Source organism: Ursus americanus, chromosome 4 (genome assembly GCF_024610735.1).
Source record: "Ursus americanus isolate L20-20 chromosome 4, mUrsAme1.1.p, whole genome shotgun sequence".
Classification (NCBI taxonomy): Eukaryota; Metazoa; Chordata; class Mammalia; order Carnivora; family Ursidae; genus Ursus; species Ursus americanus.
This window is the reverse complement of record NC_142130.1, coordinates 20,908,430-20,924,085: the sequence shown is the minus strand read 5'-3', so window position 1 is coordinate 20,924,085 and position 15,656 is coordinate 20,908,430. Positions and strand designations below refer to the sequence as shown.

Genomic DNA, 15,656 nt, shown 5'->3' with positions numbered 1-15,656 from the left:
CGGCGGCGCGGGGAGGGCCGCGGGGGCGGGGACGCCGGGCGGGGGCGGTGCGGCCCGGAGCGCGGGGACCCGAGCGGCGGGCACCGGGGCCGGCATGGCGTGGCCCTGTATCAGCCGCCTCTGCTGCCTGGCGCGGCGCTGGAACCAGCTGGACCGCTCCGACGTGGCGGTGCCGCTCACCCTGCACGGCTATTCGGACCTCGAGAGCGAGGAGCCGGGCCCAGGCGGCGCCGCTTCCCGCAGGGGCCCGTCCCCTGCAGGCGCCAGGGACCCTGGCCGGGACGTGCCACTCACTCAGTACCAGCGGGACTTCGGCGTGTGGACGGCGCCCGCGGGGCCCAGAGATGCTCCGCAGGGGCGCGGGTCGAGTGCGGGCGGCCGCAGGAACAAGCCCCCGGCAGCCCCTGGCCAGGGTGTCTACGTGCTCCCCATCGGCGACACGGACTCGGCTGCGGTGACCACATCTTACAGGTATGGGGCTTCGGGCAGGGGAGCGCGTCGAGTCCGGATCCCATGGTAGGAGGAAACGGAGGCCGGGAACCGTGAGGACCAGCTTGGTGGGGAGGGAGGAGGCACCTGGAGCCCGCATCCCACACCACTTGGAGAGCTGTAGGCGGCCTCGGAGGTCATCCCCTTTGGTCCCCGGGCGAGGTGTCGCCTTCGCACCTTCGCTGCTCCCTGACCAGCCTCAGAGTGAATGAGCGAGCATCTCTGCTGACAGTGAGCTCACTACCTTGCTCACAGCCCACTCCCCTCTCTCCCTCTCCGGCAGCCCTATCAGAAAGCCCTGCCTTCAACTGAGTTAAAATCTGCTTTAACTTCCACCAGGTGGGCCTAGCCATAGGCAGAGTGCGTGCAGGCCAACTGCCGGAGCTCCCTCTGCCCCCTGCCCCCTGTGGAGGCATTGGTGGTGAGGACCAAACAGGGCTCCCGGTAGGTGGCCCCCTAGGGATCTCACTGAGTGACTGAGATCTATGGGTCCACCCTGCCCCCCACCTTAGCTCTGCCCCTGGACAACTGAGGGCTTTCTTCTTTCTCCTATTACAAAAGTAATATAAACTCACCGTAGAAAAACTGGCAATTACAGAAATTACAACAAATTAATTCCTGTAACCCCATCCAAACTGGTAGTGATTTCTAATCCTTAACCTTTGAGTTCATACCCATTTGTAATTCTTATAGGTTTAGATTCTGTTCACATTTTTCCATCAATTTTGGATTTCTTAATGTTACTAGGTATTTTTTTTACAACACGAATTTTAGTAGATGTGCAGTGTTTTATCCTAGGGATATATACATTTGTCCATATTTTAATATATATGTCCAATTATTAATCTACTGTCCACATTGAATATTTAGGATCTAATTAGGGACCATTAAAAACATTTCTTTTGATCCAGTACTTCATGTCCAGGAGTTTTCCTTGCAAGTATCCGTGAATGTGGGGTGGGAGCTAAGGAATAGAAGGTATGTTACAACCCTGTACTGCAGACGGTGGAGCCAGCCCTACCGCCTGCCGATGGAGCTGGTTAATTATAGCTCTGCCCCAGGATGGGCTCCTGGCAGGCCTAGCGTGTGCTGACAGCAGAAGGGCTGGAGAATGGTGGATGGGTACGTGTCAAGAAAACAAAATGTGTAACAGTGTGTCTGCTATTTGTGTTTTTAAAAGGGGTATTGATATACACGTTTCTGCTCAAATAAGCATAGGTTATCCCTGGAGGGATGTGTGGAAACACAGGAACCTTGGGGGAGAGAAGTGGGGGGAGGAAGGGATGCTGCCGGGGGTGGAAGGGCACTGACTTCTCACCCTCTTAAGAACTGTTTTTGTTTTTTTTTTTTAACTTGTACACGTGTTACCTTTAAAAAACCATTTTTAGAGAGAAAAAAATTTCTGTGATGAGCATCCTTAAAGCTAGCTGTCTTTGCTCATATCAATTTCTTTAGAAATTACGACCTGTGGAATTAAAGGAGCAAAAAGGTGTTAACTTTCCCCCTCAGTTTTATTATTTTTAAAATCAATTGTATTAAGGTAGAATTTCCATAGAGTAATTATCAAGACGTGTAGAAGGTTCTGTCTCCCCAGGGGTTCCTTCATGGGCATGCAGTTTGTCAGGAACCTGATGGATGGGTCTCGTGCTCACTGATGCGTACTCGAGCTGAGCTGCTAAAATGCACAGGGGAACGTTGGGGGCAGGGCCAACACTGAGCCCAGCTCAGGCCCTCGCCAGGCTGTGGAGGGTTCGGACTGCTGTGTGCTGGTGGTGAGCCAGCTGGAGGGGCCTGAATGGTGAGAGGTGTGCAAGGCCTGAGGGCCTGGGTGTGCAGCACCTTCAAATGACTGATGTCCCAGGCCAGGAACAGGACCAGGGCAGAGCTGGTGGGGAGCTAGCTTCAGCTCAGGGAAGGAAGAGCTTTCTAAAATTCCAATGGACTGATGATGGAGTGAGTGGCCTCGGGGTGCTGAGCTCCTCCTCATTGGTAATATTCAAGCAAAGGCGGGGCTCTTAGAAGCGGCCTCTCACTTGTGTTGAGCAGATGGTGGGTTTGAACGTCTTGCTGGGTCCTCCCAGCTCCAGTGATATCAAAGTTTCAAGTTGTTATTCTCTGCTTAACAAGTACCAAAAACCAGGCTCAGAATTTCCCATAGATCATCTCCCCAAGACCGCACTTCCTAAGATGCTGCCGCTCTGAATCCCTTCGTTTCTTGAGCTGTGGCCTGTGGTGGTGGAAAGCTACTGCCAGGAGTTGGGACTCACTGGAGCTCTCGTTTCCTGGGGTATAAACTTGGCAAGTCACTTGACCTCTCTGACCCTTTCCTCATCTGTAAAACAGAAATAGCCAGAGCTTGACTCCTGGGTCCCCATACCCCCAACTCTGGCCTAGACCCAGGACCACTGCTGAACTTGGCTCTGCCCTCCTCCTCTCCCCAGCAGGCAGCGGGTCCTGCTGATTCTAGGTCTGAGGTCCCTTCTCTGTCCCCACGACAGCTTCCCTCACTGGTCTCTGGCACCAGCCCTGTCCCAGGAACAGCCAGGGGGCATTGCTCTAGTTCCTGGCTCTGGTCGTTTTCTGTGCTGGGACCCCTGCAGCCACCCTGGGGTGACAGGCTTGGGCTGCCAGGCACAAGGCTCAACTCAGTTTGGGGACAGAAGGGCACACCCAGGGGAGGACCTGCTTCCCCAGGAGAAACAGAATGGCAGATGGCTTGGGCAGCTGGTCTTTGGAACCTTGCAGCTTCAGAAGCAAAAGTGAGCTGATAGGGCCCTGGCCCAGCTTGCCTCCTGGCACCCCTGAGTGCCAACCACGGACAGACACAGCTGCTCCCTACACGAGAGGCTGGCCCAGGGGTGCCCAGCTGTGCTGCTGCCGAGGAGAAAAGGCAGCTTTGTTGACTTCTGGGCCTGAAACCGAGCCAGGGCCGTGGGTGGGATGGACAAGAATGGATCCAGCCCACATGTGGGTGCTGCCCCTGGCCAGCTGGACCCTTTCTACAGAACACTGCCTTGGCCAGGTGCTCGTATGGACACAGCAGGTCTCTGCCTTCCTGAGCGCACTAGCATGGGAGTTGATAGAATTAAAATAGGTCTTTTTTTGTGCAGAGGAATTGAGGAAGTAGATCTTTGTCAAAAAATGTACTCTGAGGGGCACCTGGGTGGCTTAGTTAAGTGTCCAGCTCTTGATTGCAGCTCAGGTCATGATCTCAGGGTGGGGAGACCGGGCCCTGTCCAGCGGGGAGTTCAGCCGGGAGTCGGCTTGAGATTCTCCCTCTGCCCCTTCTGTCTCTAAAAAAAGTACTCCAAGAACATGGAGCTGACTTGTGCCAGCCTTGTCACTTCTGTCTGGGGAGCCAGCCCCGCCTGCCAGCCCCGGCCCCTTCCGCATCCTGTGTGCACGGTGCCCTGCAGAAGCCGGACCAGCCTGTGGGTGGTTAGACAGTCGCTAATAAGACCGGTTATTAAAAAGTAAACCTAATACTGAACCGTATTTTTCCTTCTCAGTTGTAACCAGGTACAGACCTTTGCTGTCCTGGGCACTAGGCCAGCACCTCCTGTGGAGGTAAGGGCCACCATGACCTGGGCTGGAGTTGACCGACCTGCACTGGTTCTGGGTGTCTCGGGCCCCCCTAAAGTGGCCTGGAGGCAAAAGAGGGAGCATTGAAGGAAGGGCTGGGACTTTGTTTCCAATGCCCAGCACATACCAGGTGCTCGCGCCTGGACCCAGAGCAGGATTTTAGCAGTGGGGACTGGCCAGGACATTCCGAGAAGCACGGGACAGTGGCGGTGGCCCCTAGAGTCAGGAGGAGCGAGGACTGACCCTGAGCCAGGTGGCGACCGTATTCTGTATTCCAGACAGGAGTTCCAGGCCTGGACTGGAGTGAAGCCGCCAAGACCCACAAAGGCAAGACCCGCCACAGTCATCACAACCCGCAGCTCTGGATGGGACAGCAGCCCTGGGGGCAGCTTCCAGGTCAGACTGGAACGGGTGTGGCAGGGCCAGGGGCTGGGCTCCCCGCTGCAGACGGTGCGGGAACAGAGGCCCTTTTTCCAGGTTAGGGACTAGGAGTTGGATTTTGATGGTGCAAAGTGGCATTAAGGCCAAGGACAGTAGCGTCTGAGCACCCAGTCCTCCCTCAGCAGAGAGCCAGAGTGATCCTTTGTTCCTGGCCAGGTGGGTATCTCCCTAATGCCAGCTTTCTGGCCAGCAGGGTGTCCCTTTTCCTCCTAAATCCCAATCTTACCCTTGACCGTTAAGCACTAATGATGAGCCTTCCACGCCCTTGGCATTCATGTCAGAGAGAAGATGCAAGAGAGGTTGGGACTGTTCAGCTTCTTGATTCCACCCAAAGGAGACTTCAGGGAGAACGGAAGGTCCAGGTGCCATATGTGACACTATTGTGGTGACCCTGTCCCCTGCATGTTTCCCCCACAGACCCTTCAGGTCAGCAGTCCCAACTCTTGGAGGACAAAGAGGACAGGAGGCAGGAATTTTCTTCCTGGAGGTGGGGGTGGGAGGTGGTGGGGAGAGAAAGTTGGGGGAAAGACACACTGATATGGAGCCACATTTCATTTTTCAGGCCCCTGAGGGGAGGCAGAAGTTCACCCCTAACCCATCAGCCATCTTTCAGGCTTCAGCTCCCCGGATCCTCAATGTGTGACTGGCCACAGCGGAAATCAGAACCACTGCCGCCAAGATGGGGCTCTCCTCAGCCGCTCGGGGACTGGGGTGAGATCTTGGGACTGGCCCTCTGCTGTCTGAGGGGAAGGGCCCGTCTCTCTTGCTGAGGGCACCGCCCGGGCTGTGGGCCTGGCGCAGACCAGAGGCGCAGACGGACATGGCACCACCCAGCTCGGCTTTGGCCTCAACCATCCTCCTGTCCCTCCACAAGTGTACAGAAGGCTTCAGATCTTTTTTTAATTGCCTCTTTTGGCCACCCTTCAGTTTTTAAATCTGAAGCACTTAAGGATCAATTCTGTTGTAAACTGAATTGGTCTGTGCAGGCTGAGGAATATGGACGTAACACGTGCTTGAAAGAACCAGGAATGTCCGCTTGGTTGTTTTCCAGGCTGCATGAGGACGTCGTAACCTACGGTAACCCAAGGGAGCTCCTTGGAGATGCCTACAAACGGCCCCACGCGTTCGGGTTGAAGAAATCTTGGGTTATCACCTGCACGTGACTCATGGTGATGCTGAGTAACTAGGATGTCATTTCCAAAAGCAACAGAGTATCTCAATCATAGGGTTTCAATTTTCAAAGATATAATGTAGGGCCCAGATGACCCTTATATTTTAACAAAAGGCTTCTTGTGAGGAGTGAAGTAATGAATGACATTGACCTTATAGGTTTCTGAGCCCCACATTTTATTACTAATTCCAGTTTTTTCCCTTACAGTTGACGACTAGAAGGGAACACCATACACACTGGCAAAGAACTGGGAGCTTTTTTGGGACGAAGTGGCATTAGCCTCATTCCCTGAAAGACTTTAACACGTTATCTACACCTAGATGACTCCCACCCTGCTCTCTCACTTACAGTTGGGGGAGTGCACTGTGAGGCGGCAGCTGTCGGCTTTGGAAAGCTGCCTCCTTTGCCGGTAAGTCCCAGCCCACGTGCCACACGGAGGGAGCCTGGCCCAGTTTGCACAGCCGGCGGTCAGACATTTGAAGGAGTTTCTGTCCCCTCTTAGAGATGAGAGGCATGGGCTCAGGGCAGTTTTTGGTAGGGAAACTCAAGGATTTCCCTTTGGATCTTCCTCCCTTTCCAGCCCTCACGCACGGCATCTGGCGAACATTTCCTGAAGTCGCAGGCGCCGGCACCCCCGTTCCCCAGCCCTTCAGACTGGCGGCACTGGGCCCTCGGAGGGGCTGGCTCTGGCTGGCACCGCCTTCCTCTTAGTGCAGCAAAGGAAATGCTCTGAATCATTATAAAGGCAGAACCAAAACCATATGCTTACACAAAGGATTCTATTATTTCAGACTTCATTGGCATATTAGATGTTTCTAAGAGAGAGTGCTGCTGTGCACTCTGGGAAATGAACAGATTAACTGTACAATCTCGGATTTTACTAAAATGCAAAAGTGCACTGTTACAGTTCCTTGTTAGCTTATTTCTTTAATTATGAACCTGGAGCGCCTTCTCATTCATCTTTATCCTCCTCTTGGGCTTTGGCGGATCATGGCTCTTACTGGCTGCCCCTTGGAGGCTGACCAATCCTAAGGTCTCTCTCTTTGGACTGCCAGCCACAGTGGTGTCGTTCGCAGTGTTCACAGGACACACCATCCTCCCTTCTTTCATGTGCACCGCCCCTCCGAGTCTAGGGTGAAAAGACCATCTCTGAAGCTAGTCTGGGGCTCAGATCCTGGCTTCTGACTTCTCTCCTCACTAGCTGTGAGCAGTTTCAGCTTCCGCTTATCTGCGGAGTAAGAACACCCCCACCTTGCTAAGACAGTTCCTGTTTATAGGCAGGGTGCTTATTAGAACAGTGAATGGCCCACAAAGCACAGACGCGACAATTGTCCTTTCCTGCCCAGGCCCCCCTCCTCCTTCCCCAGGGGGCTGGCTCTATTCTCCTTTGCAGCTTTGGCCCATCTGATGCCACTGACACAAGAGCCCCTTTCCCTAGACCCTGCCTGTGTCACCCTTCTCTCCCCCAGAGGCTGCAGACCAGACCGAAAGGCTGACCTCACCCAGCTACCACAGGCCTCCCTTTCCTGGCAGCCTTGGCCCTGCAGCAGCGGGAGCGCCCCTGCCTCACCCGGCCTGCCTCTGAAGGCGGACTGCATGCCCAAGGACCTTTTTGGAAGGCACCAGAGCAGACAGCTTTCCATAAAACCCCCAACTCAATAATCCTCTCTTCCAGGCTTCATTATTAGGAGACTGGGGTTCTGAAGAAGGAACTTCCTCCTGCCCACTCTAGGTCGTAGGGAGGCGTAACATCATGTTACTGGAGTGGCCTTCCAAAGCAATGACACAATAGTCTCAAGCGTGTGGTACCAACCCACATGTCACACACACATGTAAAAGAGAGGAAAATGCAGTGGAATACTAATGGTTATCTTTGGGAAGGGGAATTATGGGTAACTTTAAATTTTTTACACCTTACTATATTTGCTAAAGTTTCTATGTAATAAGCATTTTTGTATTAATTCTGTAAAGAGTAATGTTTTTAAAAATAAAAAGTTCAATCTGTTAGCTAATTTCAGCCAGAAGCAAGCGTTTCAGTATCAGTGATTCCATGACCAGTGTTAGCACTGCCAGCAGCCGCCTTGAGGATGCACCGTGAGGCCCGAGCAGAGGGACGCCCCCGAAGACCCAAGTCACTGAGACCAAGGTCCTGCCTCTGTGCTCCATGGTGCTTCAAAACTCAGAAAACCCAGTCAAATGGGAATACTTTCATTCATACCTGTACTAACACCAGGGTTTTAGGTCAAACTCCAAAAAGCAGCTTTTGAAAAACCTTGACCCTGTAGGCCACCCCGGGCAGACGGGGGAACCTCCCCTTTAGGGGGGTCAAGTCGGCCAGCCCTGTTCACACAGGCTTCCGTCAGTAAGAGGGAGTCCCCAGCTGAGAGCCTGCCTGGGTCCTGAACCTCTGTCCTGTGGCACCGTCAAAACTGTGGCTGAGATCAACATTCAGGAAAGGAGCCTAAGCAATGCCCCTATTCTCCTTCCTCCGGACACTCAGTTCCCTGAAGGTTGATGCAAAGTCTGGTCCGAAGAAAGCTACGGACTTGGACTCTCTCACAATGCCTCTTCCCTGCAGAACTTCCTGCCTTTGAAGAACCAAAGCTTTCAAAGCCCTTAGTCTTGTTAAGGGTAGATGTAAAAAGTGGTCCTTTCTGAAATGTTTCTGCATCTTCGGTTATTTTTATTTTTTTAGCCATTCTGCTAGCAGATGGTCACAGCAGGACTGTGTCACAGGAGTAATTTCTTCCAGAACTCAGCAGAGACCAATTCCAGCTTTCCGGACAGATCAGCGTGCTGCTTTGTAAGACAAGAGGCGCGGTTTCCCTCCTTGCCTTGGCTTGGAGGAGGCTCAGAGCTCCATTAGCCAGTTTGCCTTTGCCCCAAGCTGTCAGAAATCCTTATTTCCGGGGTCAACGTGCATCTTCCAAATTTTTTTTTCAGACTTTTATGTAACTGTAATCCTTTATCTTGCATAGCTGTAAATTCTTTTTGGAAAGAAGTGGCAGAATTAATGTAAACACACAAATACCTAGACCTCTGCCCCCCATCCCAGCTACTTCGGACCTAACGGAAGAAGCTTCCAAAGCATAGTGCTTTGAACTCAGAAAAACCCATCGCAAATACTAAAAGATTTATTGTAGACTTTTGTTACACAATTATGTTACACGTTATGGTACAAATACATCTGAAACATTAACACATGGGAACTGTTAAATGATTTAATATTTCTTTTGCAAAAAGATAATTACTTTAGGCTTTCATACCTGTAATCAATCAATCTGTTCTCGTTTGGATCGATCCTTCACCCTGTAGATGTGTCGCAGTCCACCGCTGAATAAACCGATGCACTTGCCCACGAACCTCGCTTGCAGTAGTTAATGGATGGAATAGCCGAGCTTTTATGTACTATTTTTTTTTACTAAGCCTGGGCATGCCCGATGCCTTACCCAACAGATCTCCCGGTGCATCTGCAACCCTCAGATGCTGAATAAAGGAGGGGAGAGCTCTTAGTCACCTCCCTGCCTTCTGTTCCTGACCCAAATGTCTACAGAACTCACGAAAATGTCAATTATGTTGATTGGGTAAGTCTGATTTACAGGCTTCAAATTTCTTTTGAGCAGATTCCTGACAATAAATTCTCTCCTTTCCTTCGACACAGACTATGTTAGGAAGATTAGGACAGAGTATCTGTAATGGAACTGGGCATCACGCAGGGCCTTGCGGACCTTCCTCCTCTGTTCACTTCTCCCACCGAGAGGGCTCCGCATCTGGGCACAACCTATTCTCACTGCTTCTGAGCACTGACATTCCTGTCTCGTGGCTTCGGCAGTCATTTCTCTATCTTTAAGGCACTCACAGTGTTTCCTTGAAACGCTTTTCTTTGGAAAAGCCGAGTAGAAAAGGACAGGACGCTAACTCCACTGACAGGACTTATCATCCCAGGAGGACTGGCCCAGGGGCTGCTCCCCACTGGCCACTCAACACAGGGTGACCCGCATACCCCGCAAACGCTGCAGATCCAGCTCTCTGTCCGGCACACACAAAGCTGGCCCGAGTCGGCCAGGTGCTGGGATTCGCGGGTGTCTACCATTGCCACGTGAAGAGCTGCTTGGTTACAGTCACATCTTTCCCCGACCTGTGCTGGGATCTGCCTATCCCTTGATGATGCCCCGACCTCGGCTGTAGTAGTGTTCCTGTGCTCCATGAAGAAACACTTCCGCGCGGCGTGCGGGCTCCCAGGCTCTTCGGACTCGTGCAGCGCGTGACGGCTTCCTAGAGCTGACCGCGGCCACCCGTGGCATGTGGACACGCAGCCGGGCTCCAGACGTCACCAGGGTAACTGCTAGAGCCTCCTGTAACCCCCGAATGGGTGAACCGCCTTCATGCCAGACTTACTTTCTGCCTCGTGGGGGGAGACTCAAGCCCAAGGTGCCCCCTGACACCCAGAGGCGAAGGACCTGCTACATACACGTGGCCGGGCCCAGCTCGGAGGCTCCCCCGGAGCCTTTCCAGAGAGCGAGCGAACGCGAGCTGACAGAGCGCACATCCACTCTGGACTCAGAGACTTCTGTCCTAAAGGGATCTGATTTGGGACCGAACACTCTGGTGTTACGCTGACGTAGTTGGAGGCAGTGGTTTGGAAGCCATCATATTCCGAGCCTCATAGAAAATAACCTCCTTCCCCAAAGAGAAGAGTCGTCACAGTTCGAAGTTTCGGATACGTCTTTTCTAGGGGCATCTTCATCCCATTCACTGATCTTCATTCAATATCCCCATGTGTTTATTTGTGAGAAAGTCCAGAAAAGGAATGTTGCAAATGGCCTGGTGAATGTTACTCACGGTAATTTCTTTGGGAATCCTGTCCAAAAACAAAGCATATTAGGTGCAATTTTCTCAAGAATTCAATAATTTAATCCATTTATCAAAAGGACCCCCCCCCCAGGCCTCCTGGAAGGGGACAGAGCTGAGGCCCACTTTAGGGCCACCTGGCATGGGGGTGGCAGGTGCACGCGCTTGCTCGCTCTCCTTTCCCATTCACTTCTTTAGTTTTGGTAAGACTGGCCTGCCCCCTTCACAGGCAGCCCTACTTAGGGCCCAGATCTGACTTCCCAGTCACAGGCATGAGATGGATTTCAAGAACCTGGTTGAACAATGAAGAAAAAAGCCTTTGAGGATTGAGAAAAGAGGAAGAAAGTGGACAGCAACACAGAATGATGTTTTCGTCAGTCAGTCTTAGCAGACTGAGCGCTGAGTCAAAGGGCTACAGAACTGCAGGACCGTGTTTCTGTCTGTCGGGGAGTCAGGCTACAGAGCCGTGCGGGCCAGTGCGATAATGTTCTTACCGAGAGCTCCCCAGCTACTCCACCGCCACAGCTGAGGAGATGGAGGTGATCAGGGGCCACAGAAGGCATGCAGCCCACTCTTGGGTTTTAGGCGGGACAAGGAACATTCCTGGAACTCCTGTTTCTCCTGCCTTCTTTCTTAAAGATTTCTTCGACACTACCTGATGTATTCTAATCCTGTGAAGTCTGACCTAACAGTCCTCTGATGTAGGCCTCTTTATGTCCTCAGACGCTTTCGATAGTTTTACGAACTTAGGCTTTAAGTATACTGGGATAAAATACTTGTTTCCTTTGAAAGGAATGCCAGGATGTGGAACAAAGAAAGGCCTGTTTGCCATGCTCTGGGGCCTAGGAAAAAGGCAAAACTCAGTGTCCCGGTCAGTGATAATTAGGGAGGCAGCAAAGCAGTGGGGAACGGCGGGGGTTTAGAGCCAATGAGGTCTATCACCCAAGTGCTGGGAAAGCCAGGTAACGTGAACTTTCAGAGCCCAGTTTCCTGACTTCTAAGAAGGTGGGTAGAGGGACACCTGGGTGGCTCAGTCAGTTAAACACCTGCCTTCGGCTCAGGTCATGACCCTGAGGTCCTGGGACCGAGTCCCACATCGGGCTCCTTGCTCCGCGGGGAGTCTGCTTCTCTGTCTGCCTGCCGCTCCCCCTGCTGTGCTGTCTCTCTGACAAATAAATAAAATCTAAAAAAAAGGGGGGGGTAGAATTCTCCAACGAAAAACGAATCAGTTAATGTACACAGTGTCTGACCCCAACATCTGATACATCATGGACAATATTACTGCAAAGAGCTGGTATTTCTTCAACCCTGGTAGCAGAACAGAGTCCTAATGAACAGTGTGTCGAAGGAGTGATTAGGAAGATGCAGACCTCTGGGCAAAGCTGGGCTTTCACAACCACGATGACCAAGCCAACCCCTGAGTCTGTCTGGCTCTGGGAACGTCCCAAGCACTGACACCTCCATCTCCAACTGGATGAGGTATAAAACCTCTTCATGGGCGACTAACCCGTCAGGAATTATCTGTAAGCGAGCAGCACGGACCAAAGCGATCTCAGTACCTGTTGTGAGATGCTGTCTGGTACCCAACTGCCAAAGCCTGTCTCAGGATGTCGTTCACCAGCTGCTCCGTGGCCTATGACAGAAGATAGGGTTACTCTCAAAAATGGCCACATGCCTGCTGGTGAAAGGGACACATGTGACCCCATCCCATATACAAAACTTTGGAAACAATTCTATCGAAGGATCAAAAGTCCTAAAAAAAAACAAAACACTAAAGGTTCAAATAATAGACCACAAATATTAGGTCACAAAAATAGAGGCCATAATCCTGAGAAATTATGAATGGGGGGAACATTCATTAATCAGACATTGTTTTTAAGGAAAACAGGTGTGGGGGGGGCACCTAGGTGGCTTAGTCGGTTGGGCATCTGCCTTCGGCTCGGGTCGTGAGCCCAGGACTCTGGCCTCGAGCCCCACTCGGGCTCCCTGCTCAGCACCAAGTCTGCTTGTCCCTCTGCCCCTCCCCCCACTTGTGCACTTTCTCTCTCTCCCCCCAAATAAATAAATAAAATCTGCGGTAGTTCCATCTGAAAAAAAGGAATACTGGAGAGGGTTATTTGCGAGATATCCCTGCTGTGAGACATCCCACCAGGAAAGGAGCGGCGAAGCTAGATCAGGCCGGGTAAGGAAGCTAGTCTGTCATCCTCTTGAGCAGGGTTAGGACAACGGTGGCTGTTTCTCTGTTGCTGTGACATGTGGAGAAAACCCAAGGCTTTACTTTTGTCACCTCCTAAAGCAATGAGAGCGCTCTCATCTCGGGCTGCTTCGAGAGGCACTAACACGTATCGCTAGAGTGACATCAGCACAGAGAGTCTCGTAGATGCTCTCACACTCAGAAGACCCATGATTTAGTTCACTTAAAAATCAGAAGAGAAAAAGCCTGATTAAGCCTGATTAAGATGGAAAATCTTAAAACTTATCATCTCTGTTCCATTTCTGCCCTTGTCCCTTACACTCAGAATAGCCTGCGACCGAGACCACCCTGCCTGCTGGCCCCTCAATGCCTCAGCCCCTTGGGGCAGCTGCCAACAGGCGCCCACCTTTAAAATCATGTCCTCCACCACCGATGCATACACGTTCTTGTGAAGTGCCACAGGCTGCAGGGTGACCCCAATCTGGAAAAGCAGAAGAAAGCATCTGTTCCTATTTCTATACTAAAAACCACCTCCCTGCAAACAAGCACCCTTCTCTGATACCCAAAGAGATGTCCACTTGAAAGAATGACTCTACAAGCATTCTGGACAAAACTCGGGGGAAGAACGCAAACTATAACAACTGGGAGAACACACAATCCTATTTCTCTTGGTTTCCGAGTGGTTGTTAAACATGCTACTGTAATCCTGCTTTTACCCCGAAAGCTCCTTCATGAAGAACATGGCCAGGATTTGCCAGGAATTCTGACAGTGGGATCGACACACTGCAAAGCCTAGAATCAGATTTCAGGCCCTGTCTGCAAAAGGTGATGAAGATACGCCTGGCAACGGTGCTCACCCCATTTCGCATTTTGTCCTATAAATGAGACAAACACTGCCTTCCACTCGGGGTCCCAAGCAGCCGTACAGGGTACAGGTGGGCAGATGTCGCCCGCACCTACACCACGGGCAGGGCCTCCAGGAGCCAGAAAAATGTCAGCGAAGGCTCAGTTTCTCCAGAAGACTTGGCAATACTAGGACATGTGCCTCATGAGGGAGCGCTGCTTCCACGGAGGCAGATGAGAACAAAGATGGCAGTAAAAAACGGTCTATCCCTAGCTGCCTCTGCTTCCATTCCACGGCCGGCGAGCGACCTTTCACATGGAATTCGTTTTCTTGCCCTGCTGTGGGCAAGGGGCTGCCCAGGGAGCACAGCCCAAGATCGTCAGGCAGAACAAACTCCCACCTTTGCTTCACCAGGTAAGTCTGGTGTCTGTGTATAAGGCCAAAGGTCTGAGCACGTCACACGGCTTGTGACCGAGAAGTAGCAAAGGCCTCAACCCCTACCTTCTGAGTGATGTCACCGATAAATTCAGACCCCAGTGTTGGTGGCAGGTAGAACTTCATTTCTTCCTGTTTCTCTTCCTGTTCTTTTTTGATGTGGCTCTTCAACGGCTCCGGGAGGCTGAGGATGTCCACCTCCTCTTCCTTCTCTGGCTCTCTCTTCTGAAACTGCTGCAGATCCTCCAGTTTCCGGCAGAGGTTGTCGGCGGAGGAGAACGATGACGGGCACTCTAAATGATAGGCAGTCAGTGGCAGGACAGCTGTGCTGGCCACAGGAATGGACTTCCCATCTCCGTGAGACCGGAAGTCCGAGACCCAGAGAAGAAGGGATAAGTATCAAGGGAGCTAACCTTCTTTCCAGTTCTAGAATTCTATGGCTCTAGAACTGTGACAACTAGTGATTCATGAGACAGATAAGCACAGAGACAGGCGATTTGTGTTAATATATACGTGTTGCGACTGCAATCTCAGACAAAACAGTCCGTAATTCTGACTTATGCCACCAAAAACTAGGCCATCCCCAATGCCCCAAATACTAATGACTAAACTGATTTTCATATTTTAACTTTGGAAAATTTTAAAGTGCACAGTGAAGAAAATAAAAATCACCCATGTGAGCCCCTCTCACTGTTCAGATAAGTACTGTTAACATTTTAGAGTAAATGTGCATCTGGCCTCTAAGAAGCCGATGTGCACAAAGTCTAACAAAGAGCACTAGAACTCTGAAGCCAGAAGGGACCACGGAATCTTCCAGCGCATCCGTTTCCCCTTGTGGATGAGGAGGTGAGGTCCACACCAGGTTCAAGATGGGCTTAAGGATACCCAGGCAGGCTGGCAGCGGGGCGTCCAGCTCCTGGCTGCTTGTGTGTCACTGGGCACTTCGAAGTTAATCAGTCACTGGAACGGAAAGCCTGGTGTATGTAACGTGCCGTGCCTCACGTATGCTACCAAAGCAGCACGGAGATAATCAACATGCTTTCTGTCCTCCGAAGAGTTTAGATATTTATTTCTGACAAACCACTATGCTCTGATATTAAGTGCTGCAGGATTTCAGAGAAAGGAGAGGTCATCCTGTATTAGGGCTCTCAGGAAAACTTCATGAAGAAAGTGGAACTTGTGCTAAGTCTTAAGGACCACCCCCCCACCACACCCCCACTCTCCTTGTGCTCCAGACTCCCTCAGACTGGGAGGTGGAGCTCCTGCTTTTCTACAAAAGTAGGGTTGGGAGGAAAAAACAACCCTTCTTATTCTTTAAGGTGAAACTGAAAATATTCTCCCCATGTATCTTTTTAGCCCTGTTCCCACCCCCATACAGCACAACTGTTTCCCTGGCTCTCTTTTCTGAAACTGCTTCTAATTCATCTAATCTGCAATATTATTAGTTGTTTCCATCTGTGTCTCCAACACTGGGCACTGAACTTCCTAGATAGGTCTGAAGATATAGTAACAGATAAGACAGCACCTCCATCTTCAAGGAGATTGGATAGACTCGTCTATGAGAGGTCATAGGGTCACAAAGGAAGGAGAAATCAGTTCTATCTGGAGGAAAGGAGAGGGATTAGGAAAGTCTTCAAAGAAGAAATGAT

General features: G+C 51.4%; 2 protein-coding genes across 6 annotated transcripts in view; one reads left to right on the top strand and one right to left on the bottom strand.

Moving 5' to 3' along the window:
• The first annotated feature begins 30 nt into the window (after positions 1-30).
• On the top strand, positions 31-5,838 carry MAP6D1 (MAP6 domain containing 1). Its single transcript, XM_045776589.2, has 3 exons — positions 31-471; positions 4,350-4,467; positions 5,075-5,838. The coding sequence occupies exons 1-3, from the start codon at positions 95-97 to the stop codon at positions 5,153-5,155; spliced, it is 576 nt and encodes a 191-aa protein (XP_045632545.1). The 5' UTR covers positions 31-94; the 3' UTR covers positions 5,156-5,838.
• Positions 5,839-6,445: 607 nt separating this feature from the next.
• The window catches only part of YEATS2 (YEATS domain containing 2), a 113,800-nt gene continuing 104,589 nt past the window's right edge, over positions 6,446-15,656 (bottom strand). For 4 of the 5 annotated variants that reach the window (XM_045776586.2, XM_045776585.2, XM_045776588.2 and 1 more), the window contains 4 exons: positions 14,074-14,300; positions 13,135-13,209; positions 12,094-12,167; positions 8,802-10,544 (listed from right to left, as the gene is read on the bottom strand). In XM_045776586.2, coding sequence (XP_045632542.2) covers positions 10,436-10,544; positions 12,094-12,167; positions 13,135-13,209; positions 14,074-14,300 — 485 coding nt within the window. In that variant the 3' untranslated portion in view covers positions 8,802-10,435. Of the gene's footprint in view, positions 8,671-8,801; positions 10,545-12,093; positions 12,168-13,134; positions 13,210-14,073; positions 14,301-15,656 lie in introns of those variants that run through there. The other variant, XR_015724144.1, reaches the window with a different exon arrangement.

What these genes read in the sequence shown, in the direction of transcription:
- MAP6D1 (XM_045776589.2), top strand. Translation starts at nt 95, where the DNA reads ATGGCGTGGCCCTGTATCAGCCGCCTCTGCTGCCTGGCGCGGCGCTGG. An exon ending in GCGGTGACCACATCTTACAG is followed by an intron (nt 472 to 4,349) that starts GTATGGGGCTTC and finishes TCTGTATTCCAG; the next exon opens with ACAGGAGTTCCAGGCCTGGA. An exon ending in GCCCTGGGGGCAGCTTCCAG is followed by an intron (nt 4,468 to 5,074) that starts GTCAGACTGGAA and finishes TTCATTTTTCAG; the next exon opens with GCCCCTGAGGGGAGGCAGAA.